Here is a 20,892-nt window from a genome sequence, read left to right on the forward strand (position 1 = left end):
AATGCCTCTTAAAGAATGAAGGAGATATAGTTGCCCTACGTGTGGAAAAAGAAAAATTAACCAAACAACATGAACTTCACAAATGCAAAGCTGATACATTTTACACAAGAAAGTCAGAGGCACACAGACATGCTTAAGCAACTGAAGCGGTTGAGGCAATATCATTTGATTATCAAAAAAATCTACCTATACCAAACAAGATGTTTAATAAAGTCTACTACTGTCGCCAACTTACTTTTGTATCTTTCAACATTCCCGTGCTGTCCACAAATGATGTATACATATATACCTACAACAAAACCAAAGGAGAGAAGGGTGCAGATGACATTGCGTCAATGTTGTATCATTTTTTATAAATCATCTTTTGAATAATGTTACTGACCTGGAGGGTTTTTGTGATGGATGTGCTTGACAGGACAAAACTTTCACCATCATTCGTTTCTTTCACACAATGATCCACACCTACAAGCGCTTCAAGACTGTCAAGCTGACTTTCCCAATCAGAGGACACTCTTACATGGAGTGTGACAGAGACATGGGCCTGGTAAACCAAAGGCTGATATGGAGTTGCCAGAAGACTGGTGTAAAGTCCTAGAAGAAGCTAGAGATCAACCAACACCATGCAATGTTATTCGTTTTCTTGCAACCAGTTTTGAGCTTCACTGACCACATGAAACTAAACTTTAAAGCAACATGTCCAAAAATCTTCCAACGCTGATGCAGCTCTACCTTACTGATCTGGAGATCAGCAAAGAAAAGTATAAAGATCTTTTAAACCTGAAAACTATGCATTCTTTGACAACCTTTCAACCTCAGCTACAGACATCACTGGCGGTTCTAAAGGAAATAGCTGGGACACTGAGGATTAAATATAATTACTTTTTATTTTTTGACTAATGCTGATCACCATTACTAAAACGCATCTTATTTCTAGTTAATAAAGTTTTCCTCAATTTATTGTATTGTATCTAGACAAAACGATACATACACTCTGCACTGCACCAATTAAAGTTGTAATTTACTATTATACAAACATTTTTTGCAACAACAAAAAAGTATAAAACGGAAAAATGATCAAGTACCAAAAAGATATGCTATCGGTAAAACAATAACAACAGCATCATTGCTAAGTAATGTTGAAAGAAAAACTTGTTTTTATTAAAGACCTTGCTCAAGTAAATAATAAAAAAGAGAAAATTAAAAAAGCTTAACAAATAAGTGAGCCATGGTGTTTTGAAGTTTAAAATCTAATTTACTTAAAACAATAAAAATGTAGCTTGATTGTTTTTCTAGTGTGGCCTTCATATATATATGTATATATAATATGCATATTTATATATATATATATTTATATACATTATATATACATTATATATACATTTATATATATATTTATATATATTATATATATATTTATATATATATTATATATATATTTATACATACTATATATATATATATATATATATATATATATATATATATATATATATATATATATATATATATATATATATATATATATATATATATATATATATACATATATATATATTTATATATATTGTATATATATGTTTATATATATTATATATATATGTATATATATTTAAAAAACTTTAAAATGTATTTTACACAATAGAGTGCTCAATATTCTTAAAAGAACAGAGCAATTATGTATTAGTAGGAAATCACTTAACAAAAAATTTTAATCATTTTACACTGTGTTTCATCAACAAAGATTCATCAGAAATGCATTTCTTATGAATCTTTGTTAATGACAGTGTAAAATGAAAAAAAAAAATTTTTTTTCACTTTACACTTTGTTAAGCACAGTGTAAACTGAAAAAAAATTTTTGTTAAGTGATTTTCTACTAATATATTATTTATATATATATATATATATATATATATATATATATATATATATATATATATATATATATATATATATATATATATATATATATATATATAAATATTATATATATATTTACACTACTGTGCAAAAATCTTTGGTTGTACTCAATATTGTAGTGAAAATTTTTGCTTTCTCATGTTAAAGTCTTGAATCAGCATTAAGGCAAGTTGCCTGAAACTTGTTTTAATCCAATAAATGTCTTATGTAAATATTATGTAATAATAATATCTATTATAAAATACAAGTTTTATTACTGAATATATATTGTAGATGGTTTTTTTTGTGTAATTACTGAATATAAGTCTTAATTTTGTGCACAGTAATATTTAGTTTGTAGAACTTTCTGAGTCTGTTCTGGAAAGTTCTACATATATATAAAAGCAAAAGTCCGCTCAGTTTAGTATAATAAAAGTTTTGAGTTCGATCCAGTGAGTTTGTCTGTATTGAGTTGATAGTATATTTAGCATTTTTGAGTAGTATTATTTAGAATAATATCTTTTTAAAATACAAATTTTATTACTATTTATATATTGCAGATGGGTTTTTTATGTGTTTTATCAAGAGCTTTTGGCCAAATGTTTACTTTAAAAAGTATAACAATTATGACTTATAAAGGTCACCATTTAGCTGAATCAGAAATTCAGAACTTTATAGATGAGCTAGAAAACAGTAAAAATGAAGATTATGAAGATGATTTGTTGATTTGCACTGATGGTATATACATTTACTTTATTTTTCTTGCCTTAGGATATTTAAAATATGAATTTTTATGATATTTTAAGTTTAAGATTTAAATTTTAAGTTGTGATTTAATTTTTTTTTTAACCTCTTTCTATAAATAATTTTTTATGTGTAAAAAAGAACTGAAACAATTTCAAGATGATTTGTTTCAATTTAAGCGGTAAAATCTGTACTCAAGAGGCGGATTCCCAAGTCCAAAACTTTAGATAAAAGTCAATCTGAAGATGCTGCTGCTGTGGCAAGAAATGGGAGGCAATCATTTGTATGTGACACTTTTAATGTTATATGTGAAAATTTAAAAAGTCATTTGTGTAGAAGGAAAGAAGCCTATACTGGTTTGGAGACAAGGTTTGGATTTTCGTCTGGTGCAAAAGCTCAACTTCAAACACCAGTGGTTAAAGCTTTAGAAAAGTTTTGGGAGTTGTATGAAAAAGATGTAGATGACGACTTCAAAGGCGAGTTTTTACACTTTACAAATTTTGTACCCAACATCAACAACCCTAATGAAATGCTGCAATTAATAAAGGACAGTGGCATTTCGCACACATTTCCAAACGTGGAAACTGCTCTAAGGATTTTTTTATCAATTCCCATGTCAAATTGTTCTGGCAAAAGATCATTTTCAACTCTAAAAAGGATTAAGAACAGGTTACGATCTTCAATGTCTAGTGAAAGACTATCTGGAATAGCATTAATGTCTATCGAAAGCGAAGTGACAAAAAGTCTAGATTTTGAAGAGATTTTGAATGAATTTATGTATGAAAAATCAAGGAGAAAAATATACTAATTTGGATACATGTAAGTTTTAATTATCTAAATTCTAAATCCCTCAGGGTTCAATAAATGATGGCACATTTATTCGTTCACACAATTTTTCGACACGGGGACCCCCAAATTTTGTTATGCCTATAGTCCGTGTTGTTCTAGATCGGGCCCTTATGATAGTAAAATCTTGTTAAATTATTAAATTAAAATATTGTTGAGAAATGTATTAGTAATAAATTGATAAAATGAATGAGCATAATTTGTTTTTTAAAGACGCACACTGACCAAAGACTTTTGCACGCTAGTGTATATATATATATATATATATATATATATATATATATATATATATATATATATATATATAATATATATATATACATATGTATATATATATGTATATAAATAATTAGTAAAAAAAACACTTATCTAACTTTTTTTACTAATTAATTATTGCTCTGTTCTTTAAGAACATTGAGCACTCTATTTGTAAAATACACTAACATAATTTACATATATATATAAATATATATATAAATATATATATATATATATATATATATATATATATATATATATATATATATATATATATACACGCTAGTATATATATATTTCTGTCGACATATTTTGACATAATTTTATGTCTGATTTATTTTCTGCTGACATAAAATATGTCAGACATATTTTCTATCGACATATTTTGACATAATTTTATATCTGAATTATTTGCTGTTTGATATTCTTGAAGGAAAAATCAATCTAACAAATTTATTGCGCATTTCAACTTAATTTACAGAGTTAATTGAAAATAGTTTAACAAATTTGTTGCTTTTTTGCAATCAATTATGCTTCATAAAACTTTTACTTTAAACCCTATAAGCAAACATCAGTTGTTTCATAAAGGTCTTTTTCTGCATTTTTTAGCGATGTATCATTTGATAGTATTGACTAATATTGGCATTTATTGACTTATTTATTGATTATGACTTATTTATTGATTATGACTAATATTGACATTGATAGTATTGACTAATATTGACATTTGATAGTATTGACTAATATTGACTAGTATTGAGGCATCATTTGATAGTATTTGATAGTATTGATTAGTATTGATTAGTATTGGCGCTTTCCCTTATTAGAATGTAAAAACCATCTCAAGCTGAGTTTTTATTACTGAAAGTGGTTTTTATTAGTATGACTAAACTTAAAATTATTTCTTTGATTAAATTAATAATAAAAAAAAAACTTTTTCAGTTATTTTTAATTATTAGTTGATCCGGAAAAAAATTTCATTATGAAAAATTGAATTCAAAAGATTCTATTAAAAAAACGGTTCACAGAATTTCAAAAAATTCGTGCCATATTAAATTTATTTAAGCTGAAGAATTTGAAATATTTCACAAAAGTTGTATTCAGCTCATTAAATTCATATTAAGAAGACTAACCGGTAATAATTTATAACTAATTACGAATAATATACTTTTAGTTATAATAGTTATGATTTATTTAACAATAAAATAATTGACAATTGCATTATAACAGCATAATTAACTGCCATAAACTTGTATAAAATGTTTTGAGTGAAATATATATTGGAATAATTATTTTTTTCGTTTTCCTTACAATTTAAATTCAAAAATGGAGAATAATTTATTAAATGAATCAACTATTAGTTAAAAATAACTAAAAATGTTTTTTTTTAAATATTATTCTAATCAAAAGAATAATTTTAAGTTTAGTCATATTAATAAAAACCATTTTCAGTAATAAAAACTCAGCTTGAGATGGTTTTTACATTCTAATAAGAGAAATCGCCAATACTAATCAATAATATCAAATACTATCAAATACTATCAAATGGTGCATCAATTCTAGTCGATACTCTCAAATGATACATCGCTAAAAATACTTTGTCAATACTATCAAATGATACATCGCTAAAAAGGGAAGAAAAAGACCTTTATGAAACAAAAGATGTTTGCTTATAGGATTTAAAATAAAAGTTTTATGAAGCATAACACAGGTCAACAAAAACAAAATTTTTTTCTGGTGCCAAGAAAACAATTTGTTTTTTATGTAGGATTTTTTATTTTGATTTCAAATATGCAACTCGTTTTTTACCATCACGTCAAGTTGTAAAGATATTTGAGTTCAAATCTTTAGAATTTGGGGTAAAGTCCCTAATATTGTCGAAAAAAAAGTTGTTCAAAAGTATGTCAGCATGAGTCTCAAAAGAAGCGTAATTTCATAGAGATTTTAAAGATGTTATTTGTTTGTAATAAAAATAAGTATTTTTTGTATTATTGCTGAAAAACATTTTGTTGATATTTTTTTAAGAGTCTTTAGCATTTTTTCAAATAATTTTTTTGCCAAAAAATTTTAAGGAAAAATTTTTATGTTTTCTAAAATCTCTATACTATCTTCTAAAATACGCTTTAAAGACCCTTGTTGACATACTTTTGAACAACTTTTTTTTTGACAATATTAGGGACTTTACCCCAAATATTAAAGATCTGAATCCAAATATCTTTACAACTTGACGTGATGGTAAAAAATGAGTTGCATGTTTGAAATCAAAATGTGAAATGCAAAATGTGAAATTTTTTTTGTTGACCTTCAATTATAATTGATTGCAAAAAAGCAACAAATTTGTTAAACTATTTTTACTTAACTCTGTAAATTAAGTTGAAATGCGCAATAAATTTGTTAGATTGATTTTTTCTTCAACAATATCAAACAGCAAATAATTCAGTTATAAAATTATGTCAAAATATGTCCATAGAAAATATATCTTACATATTTTATGTCAGCAGAAAATAATTCAGATATAAAAATATGTCAAAATATGTTGATAGAAAATATGTCTGACATATTTTATGTCAGCAGAAAATAATTCAGATATAAAATTATGTCAAAATATGTCGACAGAAAATGTCTGACATATTTTATGTCAGCAGAAAATAAGTCAAAATATGTCGATAGAAAATATGTCTGACATATTTTATGTCAGCAGAAAATAATTCAGACATAAAATTATGTCAAAATATGTCAATTGAAAATATGTGGGACATATTTTATGTTGGCAGAAAATATGTCGACAGATCTGCCAGACATATTATGTCGTAACAACTCTGTATATAGCATCATATAACTTCAACTATTAAAAAATGAAATAATAATAAAGTTATATAAATTATAAATCTAGTTTGATATATAAATTTTTTTTAACTGTGTTTTTTTGTTTACTTTTGTGTGCTCATTTTTTAATTATGCATTTGTATATCAATTACTTATACATTATATATATATATATATATATATATATATATATATATATATATATATATATATATTATATTTATATATATATATATATATATATATATATATATATATTTATATATATATATATATATATATATATATATATATATATATATATATATATATATATATATATATATATATATATATATATATATATATATCAATTACTTTTATTATTATGTATTAGAAAACTGCATTAATCCATTAAGCACAGAAATTAGTAAAGAATTTTTGAAAAATCAAAAAACTGCTTCCACTTCTATTGAGTATAAATCTGCTGAAGAAAATGATTTTGGATGGAAGGTTGTTGCAAGTTCAGAATGGCTTCAAGTATATCTTGGGTCAATATACATGGTATTTATATATATATATGTATATATACATATATATATATATATATATATATATATATATAAATATATATATATATATATTTATATATTTATAAATATATATATATATATATATATGTATGTATATATATATATATATTATATATATATATTTTAATCAAATGTGTTGTTTTTTTTAAGAAAAATAATTTCAATTTAAAATGGTATATAACTATTATATTATGAATTATAATTAGTTATTTAAATTGCAATTATGTTATATATTTATTACATAATTGATATTATGGTGAAAAGCTAAATTAATTTATAATTTTTTTTTTAATTATTAAGCTAACAAAAATTGTGTTGCAAGGCTTCCACAACAGAAATGTATCAAGTTACTTGCTTCATCAATTGAATATTGGATACAGTAACAACACAAAGGATTGGTCTTATACAAGTAAAAAGAATCAAGTAATTTTTCTCTTTTTTTTTCTTCATATAAAATCTAACAATGACTCAGCAAACATTTGAAAGACTATTTATAAATTATATACATGTTTACTGAAAAAATATGATGTTAAAAAATAAAAAAAACTAAATCATTCTAATTTCTTATAGCATATTGATGGATATCTTAAAATAACTCTCAGAAATGATACTTTTTTTATTGAACTACCTCCTGGAGTGGTTGGAAGATATTTGAGAATCATTCTTAACGATACCTTATTTTCAAAAGTTATCGTTACTGAGTTATATGGTTGCCTAATTGAGAAGAATCTTCAACATAAAAGTGTTCTCTCTTTTTCCTCTAAACTAAAGTTGTCAAGAAGGAGTATATTACTTGACTCTAACCAGCAATTGTTTGTATGCCTTTATAACGATAACAGGTTTATTAATAATTTGTAAAGTTAGTTACTATGATTTGGTTAATTATTAAAAGGATTTCTTTTGGTTTTATTTCATTATTTTTTACATGTGACAAAGTGTATATACATCAAATGATATTGCCAAATCCACAACAAAGTGTGCATACTTTGACTGAAATAGGCACGGCAGGGTGTGCATACATTGACTGAATCTTTTTTTAATTAAAAGTTTCTAGTTTTATTTATTTATTGCTTTTGTTTGATTGTTTATTGTTCGATTTAAAGCAACTTGTTTATAAGAATAATTAAGAAATTTATAAGAAAGCAAAATTAATTAAATTAATATTAATTATATTTTAACAGTAATTAAAATAGTAGTATTAATAGTAGTTTATAGATGATAAAAAGTTTTTAAGGAGTAAATATAGGTTAAAAACAAAATTAACTAACAAAATATTATTTTACTTAAAAAGTAAATTTAGTGTTCATTTATTTGAAAAAAAGTTTATCTTTTTTTTCTTTTTACCAAAATGTAGTAAAAGTACATACTAACAATTTCATATACAAAAATAAACTTTCCTTCCATCAAATGTGTCTTATTCAAAAGTTTACTCAATTACCTCAAAAGTTGCATTTTATTCATAATAAACAAAGTAGAAACTTTTTTAAGAAATTTGCTATTAAGTTTAATGTTAAAAATTAAAGTCATTAAAAATGTCATTAAAAGTTTTTTAACTTCTCAATAGCTTTTAATATGCTTCATGAATATAACAACAAGTAAATTATTGAAACATAATACTGTTAAATATTTTATTTTATATTTTATTTTAATATTATATATAAGTATTGCAGTGTTAAATATTTAATCCATAAAAAAAATTATATTTTCTACTTTTTGTCAGCCACAAGGTTAACCAAAAAAATGAAAAATGAAAAATCTAGAAATAGTCTAAAAATCTTGATGTCTATAAGAAAATTGAAAAAAGGATATAATAGGTATATATCTAAGGGTATGTATTTTTATAAGGTAATAACCTTAGGTGTTAACCTTTTAGTGCTCATATCTATTTAAAATAAGAGAAACTCATGAACTTTTTTACATTCAAATTATAGATATAATTTCTATGGTAAAAACACCATCAAACTTAGTGAAAACCTTGGTTATTACAGGGTTGATTTTCTTGGATTCTTCAGAGTGTGTTTGCATATATATAGGGTACTTGCCATTCCTTGATCTCATTTAGAAATTACTTTAAGAAAGACTTTGGTAATATCATTTGGTAATATTGGTTTGGTAATATTATTTACAAAGAAAAAATCAATATGCATGCTTGTCCCTGTTAGTTTAATTTAGAGAAAATCAAAAGATTTTTTTTTTCATTTTTTTTTTTTTTTCCATTTTCTCTAAATTAAACCGGGATTACTTTTTAACAAAATATCTTTATAAAAATAAGTTTCTACATCCAGATTTTCTAAACATTGACCTTTTTTCTGCTGTACATCTTGAATAAAATGCTTGATGTAATCATAAATATCATTTACTAAGATTGATGTGTCATAGAGCATATCTTCAACATTTGCATCTAGAAATGTTTGGCTTGATTTAAAGATCTAAACAATCAGCACACACGCTTTTAAAGGAAAGACTTATACTTTATTTGCATAACTTACAGTGGGATCTACAAAATATATATATATATATTTTGGCCCTGCGAATCAAATAGCGAATCAAGTATCACTTACATTTGAGATTTGATTCAAAAAAAATGATTTGAGTTTTATGAATCACTATTTATTTTGTGAGTGTTGTTGTTTTTTCAGATATCCAACGCTAAGATGCTTTTATTTATCTCAGCCAGAGTAAATGGTAATTGAAAGTATTTGTATTACTGCTTCAAAACAACCACTAAAAAGTAGTTTTTAGTGGTTAAAGTATAAAATGTCACTCATATAGTTTTTAATTATATGAGTGACATTTTATCTTATTTATGTGAGTTTATAATATATTATTGTAAATTTTTCATATTATATGGATAGATAAATAGAAAAAAAAATAAATAGGCGTGACAATTGTTAATAATTGCACTTGCGTTTCAGTTAGACAAGTCGGTGGCACTTTCATAGTTTTTTCTCTGTGTGCACTCAAGTAGAATAAGTCCTATAGAACCATGATTTTTTTAAATCCATTCCAATAAATTAAAAGTGCTGTTAGAGCGCGTTTCCACATCCATTGGAGGCTTTGACTCGAATTTTCCTTGAGAAATCTGATACTTTTTGAGAGCTCCCTGTCCAACCAATGATGAGTGAAAAAATCCAATTGTTTTATGAACTTTGCTAATTAATGTTGCAAGAGTATGTTGGTTGTGGATAGCTGATTTCACACAAAGTTAGAGTTTATGTGCACAGCATCCTAGCCAATCAATTCCAAGAAGTTTAAGTGTGCACTGCAAACTAGGAGTAGTGTCAGTTTTAGTTTGTAAAATATTATCTGAAGTCAAGCTAAATTTCAACAGCATATTTCTTATAGTTTCTTCAGTGGAAGTAGCTTTGTGACAGGCATCTATTATTTCCAGATTCACAAATGATAAACAGCCTGATTCTAAAACCCACGAGGATGAAATATAGTGACAAGTAGAAACAAGAAAGTTATCGCCATTGTCGACCTTAAAGAAATTAAAAGTGATGCTAGGTTTGGAGATAAATTGTTTTTTTATACTTTGTTGGAAGCTATTATATAGATCATCGACCATATCACCCAAACTTTGAGATAAAGTGGTCAGGTGTGGTGGATGGTATTGCCTTTGAGTAAATACCGAGCACATATTGATGAAGCCAGGTCCAGAAGCTGTCTCAAATGATCTTCCATCATCAATTATAAGTTTTAGCTCTTCATAATCAATTTTTTTTTAAACTGAAATTCGAGATCCAGTATAATATGAGTTTAATGAAGAGACAGTTTTTTGATTATGATATAAAAATTCTTTTTTTTTTTTAAGAAGATGTGAGCTTTTAGATAGATTTTAGATAGATAGATTTTTTTAGAAGATGTGCGCTTTTTAGATCTTTGTGTAGCTTTTTAGGGTCAAGTTTTAAATGGTAGACGAGATAAAGTTCTAGTTTTCTGAACAGAATACTTTTTATTGCAATTTTTTTGACAAAAAAAGGAACATTCTGGCAAAGTTTGCATTGCCAAAATGTTTCTTTTTTTTCAAAGAATTTAACACACGCACACACACACACATCTTTAACTACTGATTTTTTAGCTTGAAGTGAAATAATTAACAGTTTTTTTATTTACAGTTTGTAGCACTCACAAATAGTCAAATAAAACTAATTTAAGTGAAAAGCATAGTGTTTAAATAAACAGTTTAAATAAACAGTTTAAATGTTACTAATTTGTGCTCAGCTCTGTTTAAATCCCTAATCCACATTTAGTTTTATTAAATTACATTACAAAATTTCTTTATTTCATATTTGTTATTAGTTCAACAACTTTTTAATGTCGTATGTATGAAAACAAACAACAATAAAAAATAATAAAATGATTCAAAAACTTAAATCATTTTTTTCAAATGGAATCTAAAATCAAACCAGCAATCAATTTGCAAATCAAGTTGAATCGATGCCCTAATATATATATATATATATATATATATATATATATATATATATATATATATATATATACATATATATATACATATATATATATATATATATATATACATATATATATATATATATATATATATATATATATATATATATATATATATATATATATATATATATATATATATATATATATATATATATATATATATATATATATATTGTAATACTAAGTAAATATGTTATGTTTAAACAATCTAAGTAAATTTTTCAAGTATATTATTCTGACATATTTATATATATATATTTATATTTATAAATTTATATATATATATATTTATTTATATATATATATATATATATATATATATATATATATATATATATATATATATATATATTTATTGTAATACTAAGTAAATATGTTATGTTTAAACAATCTAAGTAAATTTTTCAAGTATATTATTCTGACAAATATTTTCTAGAGGAAAAAACTTTGTTTCCTTAATGTTGTTTCCTTCTCGAAATTACCACACAAATTTCAATATTGTTCTACAAGCTGCAAAATCCATTGTTGTTCTTTATTGCTGTCATGTGAGAATCTTTGCATAGTTTGTGATCATTGCAATTCTCCTCTCTACTGTGCTATTTGTGTTTAAAAGGCTTGGAACAAAAATGTTGACTTTCTGAAAGCATTGATTTTTTCCCTGAATGCAAACCAGACAAATTTCATAAGTTTGACAGGAAAGTCTGTTAAGTAAACAAAAACATCTATGCACTATACAGAAGGTTGGCCATCCAACAGTGTGTTTGGCTGATAATTTTACTTCACTTTTTGAATTTTTCTATCCCAGTGAAGAGCTGATAATACTCTGATGGAACAAATCTCTTACTGATTTGTAATGCTTCATCTTTTCTCAATTACTTCTGGTTGAGTTCCACAGTTGATCATCCTTTGAGACTCCAGCCTAATATATCATCCTTTAAGACTCCAGTTTTTACAAAATAGACCCCAAGAAAAAGTATTTTTTAAGTATTTATAGCATTATTTTTTACAGATTTTTTGAGATGCCAGTGTAGCTGTGATGCCATGTGGAGTTTTTTTATTTTAATGGAAGATTAGATCAGGTGATCTAATCTTTCAAAAACATTATTTGGTGAGAGAAAAATCCATGTCGACTTTAATAGTTACAGCCAATAAAAATTTGTAGTATTTTACAATTTTTCTTAGTTTTAGACTATGGTTTCTATTTTTTATTTTTTCTAGTAAAACTTGTGATTGGCTATCATTAACAAGTTGAAAAAATATATTGAAACTTGTAATTGGCTATCATTAACAAGTTGAAAACAACTTGTGATTGGCTATCATTAACAAGTTGAAAACAACTTGTGATTGGCTATCATTAACAAGTTGAAAAAATATATTGAAACAGTTAATACTTTAGTTACTGTTTTTTAAGTATGAGCAGAATTGACAGAAGTTCTTTTAATTTTCAAGTACCGATGTAACCAAATTTTAAATATTTAAAAATATTTTTTGTTCGTCAACTTGTCTACTAATTTAAATCAATAAGAAATGAACATAGTAGTTATTAAAAATAAGTTTTGATGTACTAAAAAGGTGTAAGCAAAATATTTGTTGTTAGTTTAAAGAATATTTGCTGTTAGTTTAAAGAATATTTGCTGTTAGGTTAAAGACTTTGATTGCAATAAAGTGCTGCTAGAATTAGAGTAATGGAATCAATTGACAAGATCCTAGCAGGTAAAGAAACACAAACTGAGCAAAGAAATTTTTTAAAAAAAGAAGCAGGAAAAAACCGAAGAAGAAACATCTACATCTTCTGCATCAGTCCAATTGAAAGTACTAATAATGAGGCAGTACTAGTAATGACCCAGCTAACACAGAATGTTCGCAATGTTTGTCGAACGTACTTAAATGTTTTGTGTTAGATGGGGAGGAATTATGTGAAGAGAGTTCTGGTGTTTTGGGAGGAGATATATCTCCAAAGTATCAAAAAAGCAAAGAAGGGCTACAAGGAACATTGTCATTGCTGCACTATCAATGGTCTTAGATAGGTCTAAAGTTTCTGTCAGAAATGCTGATTTTTTTTCTTAAACATCTTTACTTCCAACAGGGCTGAAAGCAATAACTACAATAGTTGGAAGAGAAAACATGAACTTTATAAAGCAAGATAACAATTAATAGATGACTTAAAAGATTGCAAACTATATGAATCAGGAAAACAATATGAAGAGAGCGAATTGCAAAGAACTGATGATCGAGGAAACTAGACAAATAAGAATTTTTGGAGCACTTAGGAACAGTCACAGTAAAAAGGTGAGACTTAATTGAATCAAGAGTAACACATCAATGAGTTTTAGTTGCTGGCACAAGAGACGCTAGCTCTTTAGAGCAGTGCCCATCATAATATTTGTAGAAAAGAGAAAGAGAAGCAACATTACGACAATGTGATAACAGTTGGAGGTTGGCTGCAAGAGCAGGTCCAACAATGTTTACGATGCGTTTTTACACTGTCTAAAAGAAATAGCATGATTTAAAGATCTGCTCCAGATATTTCAACAGTATTCCATACGAGAAGTGATTTGAGATTTATAGAGATAAAGAATAGAATCCAGAGTAAAAAAGTGGTGAGCACAATAAAGAGATGCAACCTCAGCAGAGGCTAATTTTACACTCAATTTGATATATGGTTTCCAAGAAAGATCAGAAGTAAGTATAAATCCTAGAAGCAAAGGGTTGATGACTTTTTGAGTACATTACAATTTATAAATATAGGAAGATCTAGATTATTGCAATAACGATTATTTAAAAAAATTGAGTTTTATCCAGCCATGAGAGCAGAAGTGAGATCTCTTTCAAGCTCAAATGCCCTCTCCAAGCAATGAGAGAGTGTCGGCTTGTTATCAAGATAAGAATAAATGGTAGTATTATCAGCGAACAATGCCATTTTAGATGTGAGAATTTCTAGGATTTTGTTAGTATAAATTAAAAAAAAGTGTAGGGCCAAGGATAAAATCTTAAATGAAATAAAAAAGAGTGTTGTCCATCGGAACAACTTTTAAGGTTATTAGGTTTTATACTACAGTTGGTAAGGTTATCAAGTAACATCTTTAAGATGTTACTTGATAACCTTAAAGATGTTATCTGATAACCAGTTACTAGAGAGCTTATGGAGAAGACCAGCATGCCAAACTTTTTTAAAAGCTTTAGAAATGTCAAAAGCGATAGCCTTAACCTCTCCACGTCTATCTAGTGCACAATAAAACCTATTAGTTATTACCAGTAACAAATCAGCAGTAAAATAAGAAGATCGGAATCCATATTGATGATCAGAAAGTTATTAGATTCAAAGTTCTTAGTAAATAATTCAGCTTTGTCTTTAGGTGAGTTTACAAAAACTGAACCATGCAATAAAGGAGGAATAACAGATTTGTCCTTATTATAGACAATGTTAAAGATTCTCCAGAAGTCTTTAGAGTCTAATTTTTGACAATATTGTATTGCTAGAGACCTTTCAATAGTAAACAGATGCCTTTTTTCTAGAGAATTGTTTTGGCGATGTATATGGAAGTAATGGTAGGTGCTTTCTGCATAGTAAGCCATTGGGGCCAGGTTTGATAAGATATGGCTGGGGCCAGAGCCTGGTTTGTGACGGGGGCTGCATAAACATTCGTGCATCCTAAAGTGTTTTTTTTTATTCACAATTGATGTTATATTTTGTATATATCTGCATATAAAAACATCATTTTGATCAACATGATCATCATAATCATCATTACCATCATCATCATAATCATCATGATCATCATCATCTGATCATCTTCCTTTTCAGCAAATACTACACCATATAAATACTAAGGATTATATAAATATGAAAGGATATTGTATGCCAGCATCTAAATAAATAATAAATATATGTGTTTATATACATAATATGTATGCCTAAAGCCCATCTTGGTTTTTATTCCTTCTGGAATAGATTTTTGGAAGCCTTTATTCCTTCTCTTCAATTTTAAGTCAAGCCTCATTCTATTACACATTTTTTACCATTTTAAGCAGTTGCTTTATTAAATATTAATCATTTTTTCATTTTTTTTACAAGAACATCTCTCTTAAGAACAAATGTCTTTTATGTTAGGTTTAAGAGACTTTTGGTTAGTCTTCAATAGTGTCATTAACTAAAGTAAGTCTAAAATTGAATCTCTATTATCTTAATCTTTAATTTATTAATACATTAATCTTTAATTTATCGGTCTGATCTTTTTACATTTCTCCAGAATTAAGCAGAGTTATGTGCAAAGAAATCTTACTTTAATTTGACTCTTGAATCTAATGGCCATACTCTTCCTGCCAGTTAAACAAATCAACCCATTGTTAAACATCCTAATCACTTTGGTTTCCAATGCTAAATTTGATTCTCAATTAAGCACTTCTGCAGACTCCAGGCAAAATTTCCATCATAGTCTTAAAAAGTGCTTTCCAGAACTCTCTTCAATTTTTGCTGAATTTTTAAAAAGTGCTAAATAAGTGGTTCCAATTTTTCAAAATTCTAGAAAACACTTTGAGTTCTCCAACCATCGATTGGTCTTCACTTTGTTATTAGTTTTCTATATAAAGGTTTTGAGATTTTAAATTATTTCTTTCTAACTGCAGTATTAAAGTTATTTTTGAAGGATTACACTCTTCTTTATTTCAAGTAACTTTAAGGGTACCAAACGGTTCTATCTTTACTCCTGTATTGTTTCTTATCTACAATATTGATCTTCATGAAAATTTTACATCTAAAGTGGCTCTATTTGCTTATGACTCAACTTTATACTCTTGTCTTGACAAAAAATCTATGCTTTTTGATTGCTGAGAACAAGCAGCCATATTTTATTCTGATGTAACAGCCTAAGGCTTGCAGTGGTCAGTGGACTTAAATTCTGGACTTAAAATCCACAATTTTTGTTAAATAACAAAACTCATGACAATGATTTTTAAATAATAATATTATAACTAGGGGTGTCCCGGTCAACATTTTTTAATTATCCAACCAGATATCGAATACCCGGATATATAAAATTATCCGGCTGGATAATGTAATTCAAATCCTAAAATATATTTTATTATGAGAAAATATTGCCCTAATGAACCTTCCAAATGGTGAGTTTTGTGGAATGTGGAAAGCAGATAATTAGCGGATGTAAAAAATCTGGTCAGAAGTTATTTTCAACAAATCCACCATAATATAACAAATTTTTTTTTGGGTGAATATGCACCCAAAAAAATTTTAATATAAATTGTATAAAGAGGAAAAAAATATTAATATTGAATCTTTTTCAGCATTTTTTTGATAAAGTCTACTTTGTAAGAGCTGCTAAAGAAGTTGATGTTTTCTTTAATTACTCAATTATAGAAAAAAATAATGCCATTTTAAATTAATTGAAACACGAAGAGAAGTTTCCACTGCTAAAAGATTCTTATTTACAACTACGACCAAGAGCTTCAGTTACTACTACAAGTTTTAGTTACTACTGCCACTTTAGTTACTACTACCACCTGCATCCTCTGTATTTTTAGAAAGATTATTTTCAGAATATGAAAATATTTCAGAATATGAAAAAGCGATCAAGGCTGTTATTTCAACGTGAAGAAATGTTATTATTTATACATTATAAAGCAAATCATTTTTTAAATGAGTCATAAACTAATGTATTTTTTTTGACATACATAATTTTAGTAGTATTTTAATGATAATAATAATATTGAATAGAAACCATTAACATTAGATTATTTAAAAATATAGTATTTCTAGAGTTTTGAAGTCTTTCAATTTTCAAATGACATTAACATAAAATATCCTGTATATCAAAAACCGAATAAAGTTGATATCCTATCCGACCTGAATATCCGGCCGGATAACTTATTTGGGACACCCCTAGTTATAACACTGCCTTTATTTAATATTATTAAAGTTATTTACAACAAATTAAGATAGAACTGAATAGGTTATTTTGTTTAAGGCTGATTTATTTTGATCGCTATTTTGATTGGGCTGTATTGTATCCAGACCACAATCATGTTGAATACAAATATCTTTTAATATTTTTTTTTTTTTTATCTTTATTTTAAGTTTTTATTTCTCTTTGAAGATTGAGTCCATGTTGTCGGAAAACACTAGATGGAAAAAATTGGAAAGGTGACTATAAAGTTATTTTAAGTAAAATTTTTTGTGTTGTAATTTTTTTATCTTTTAATATTTATAATATACTTTTTCATTTTTCAATTTTTATTTTACATTACACTTTATTTAACATCAAATTTGTTGTATTAGTTTTTTTATTTAGATATGCCTTCTAATGTCATGAGCATCATTTCTTATTTAAACAAAACTGGAAAGGTATTTGCTGTTGATCGTGACATGAATATTTTAATAAACCGGTATGGCAGTGATGAATGGCAATCTGTATCAAAAGAAGAATGGGACCAAGTTGAGAACTCAGAGCATTTGTTAAAAGCATTAAATATTGAGGATATTCTACCGTATAATGAGCCTATTGACGCCTTGACAATAAAGTCTGGCAAGCATATATGGGGAGGTTTGTTTTACTCAATAATGTATCTGACTTTTTCTATATTTCAATTTTACTTATACTATCTTTATTGTCACTTATTGTTATCTTTAGAATGTTTCTTTTACCTTTGTTACTCTATGATTTATATTTTTATTTTTTATTTATGAAGTACAAAATATATATATTTTTTAATTCATACTATTCATTAAGTTATGAGTAAAAGTTGCTGCATTCAGTGAAGTTATCTTTTTTTTTTCTTTCCCTCTAACCTCTCTTTATGTAATGTGTATCTATCTCTAGTATCTACATATATCTGTATATCTGTATCTACTTCTATCTCTATATGTAATGAGTTATTACTATTTTTAAAAAATACATATATTTAAGTTTAAAATTCAAATTAATTAAAGTAATTTAATTGAATTTAATTTAAAATTAAAGATTAATAGAAAAATTGTATTTAAAATAAAATATCAATGGAAAAAACTTATAGCTATATAAAAAAAAAAAGTGGGGGGGGGGTCATTTTTTAAAATTTTTAAAGTTTTTTTGCAGATTAAACTGATCGCTTTTTTATCATTTTTTAACTCTAGTCAATAATAGTTTCTACATCTATAATAAAGTTTTCATTAAATTGATAAAATAGTTGTCCTATTATATATAATATATAAAGACAATGATTAGTGTCCATCTGATCATCTATTATTATCATTACGTCACTACTTTTATTTACGTCAACTTCTTCTGGTATTAAAATATCATGAGCTTCTTATGGGAAAATATGTTTTATTATTTATAGCTCTAACGCCTATTGTTTAAGAATTAATAAATCTTTTAAATTCATGTAGCGACCCTCTTAATGAACATAAATAACAAGTCTATGTATTTTTGATAATATAAGCAGTATAATTCATTAAAATTATTTTATAGAGTTCCGAAAAGTTTTGAATTATGAACACTTTTTTGAGGTTTTTGTACCATTGTGCAACGATAAGAAAGAAGGCGTCAAGTTCGTAATTAAATACTCTACTACGGTGCTCGATGAAAAAATTGTTAGGTCATCTTGGAACACCTTCATTACTAAATTATATACACTACCGTCCATAATTGTTTGAATTACATAACCTTTTTTTAAAAAAATGCTTTAATTTAATTATTTTTTTACTTTTTATTTTTGCGTTATTAGATATTTTAGGAAATTTAAAGGTACTTTAATTAAAATACTTCAATAATAGTTATAAAGTTAACATGTTTAAATTGGTTGAAGTAGGATTTAGGATTTATTTACATAACTGCTTTGTTAATAAATCCAATCCAATGTTTATGTTAATCGGTCATAAATCATGCAACTATTAAGTCTGATGTTTATGTGAAAATTATATAATGTAGGCAACATAAACATTTAACTTTTCCTGTATATTTTATCTCAAGAGATTTAATCATGCTTTTGTTAGTAATTCCTACAAAACTTCGCTGGAATGACTTGAGTGAGTAAGAGAATGATCAAATATTGTGTAGAATGATTAGGCCTCCCCAATCACCAGGTCTCTCTCCTGTTGAACTTTAGGATGAACTGAAAAAAATAAAAATAAAATAATAAATGCCTAATGGATATTTCAAAAAAAACTTAATCGTGGCTACGACATGAGTATATAAATACCATAGCCACGCATGACCCCAATTACACTATCCCATAAATCGAGTGTGGTTATCATTTAATGACACAGGAGGCTTACACCAAATTTTCTTGTCAAGTAGTTAGCTACAGCTCGTAGCAATAAAGCAATGTGTAGGTATATAGGTATGATGTCGTTAGGATATACCTTTTGTAGCTTCGTTAATTAGCTATTGACATAATACATTGTTTGCTACAAACCCACAATGTGTAGCTATCAACATGTTGTAATAAGATTGCAATGTGAAAAAAGAACTGAGTAAAAACAGTTTTTAAAACAGACTGTAAAATAGTCAGAAACTATAATATAATATCTATCTATAATATCAATAAAAGAAATGCTCAATTGAGGCTAGTCGAGTGCTAGTCGTCCGGATAATCGGATTGTCGCCCGGGTATAATAATGATAACTTAAATAATTAATATAATACTTATACTATAATATATAAAAATAATTCAATAAAATAAAAGTGATAGTAATAATTTTACTTTTTTTTTTATAAATGTGTGTAAATATGTTGCTATATATACATATTACGTATATATAGCAATATTTATCACAAGCAATATTTCATTTATGGATATTCGTCATCAAATAACTCTTTTTTGAGTTTAATGATCAAGTTTTTTTGTTTGTTTTTTATTTCAGTTTACCGCTTATACTTATAGTACAGTGAATGTGTTATTTCATACTATAAGGTATGATAGGTATAACCTATTAGGTATGATAATGTCACTAAGTAAGTATTAAGTAGGTATGTTACTTCAATCTACAAAGTATAATAATAGTTTAATAGCAGTAAAACATTTGTTTTTTAGTATCAAATAAAGGCGTACATTTGAAACTACAGGGAGAATGGAGACTTGTTAGCTCGTGGGTTTGCTGCGAATAGAAGACGCAAATAAAAAATTTTGAAAAGATTTTAGTATTGTAACCTTATTTTTTAAATGACACACGACAACATTTATTTCGAACTTGTCAATAATAATTATGATAAAGTAATTATGTTAATTATGTTGTAAATGTTAACTAATGTATAATAAAAACATAAAGATATAAACAAA

At 26.1% G+C, this 20,892-nt stretch overlaps 1 protein-coding gene across 1 annotated transcript in view; it reads left to right on the forward strand.

The window, feature by feature from the left end:
- The window catches only part of LOC101241416 (neuropilin-2), a 66,628-nt gene extending 45,736 nt beyond the window's left edge, over positions 1-20,892 (forward strand). The window contains exons 9-14 of the mRNA XM_065798058.1: positions 6,948-7,114; positions 7,444-7,566; positions 7,714-7,982; positions 17,730-17,776; positions 17,925-18,176; positions 20,647-20,892. Of these exons, the coding sequence (XP_065654130.1) occupies positions 6,948-7,114; positions 7,444-7,566; positions 7,714-7,982; positions 17,730-17,776; positions 17,925-18,176; positions 20,647-20,720 (932 nt within the window). The 3' untranslated portion in view covers positions 20,721-20,892. The remainder of the gene's footprint in view (positions 1-6,947; positions 7,115-7,443; positions 7,567-7,713; positions 7,983-17,729; positions 17,777-17,924; positions 18,177-20,646) is intronic.

Source organism: Hydra vulgaris, chromosome 05, assembly GCF_038396675.1.
Source record: "Hydra vulgaris chromosome 05, alternate assembly HydraT2T_AEP".
Taxonomy (NCBI): Eukaryota; Metazoa; Cnidaria; class Hydrozoa; order Anthoathecata; family Hydridae; genus Hydra; species Hydra vulgaris.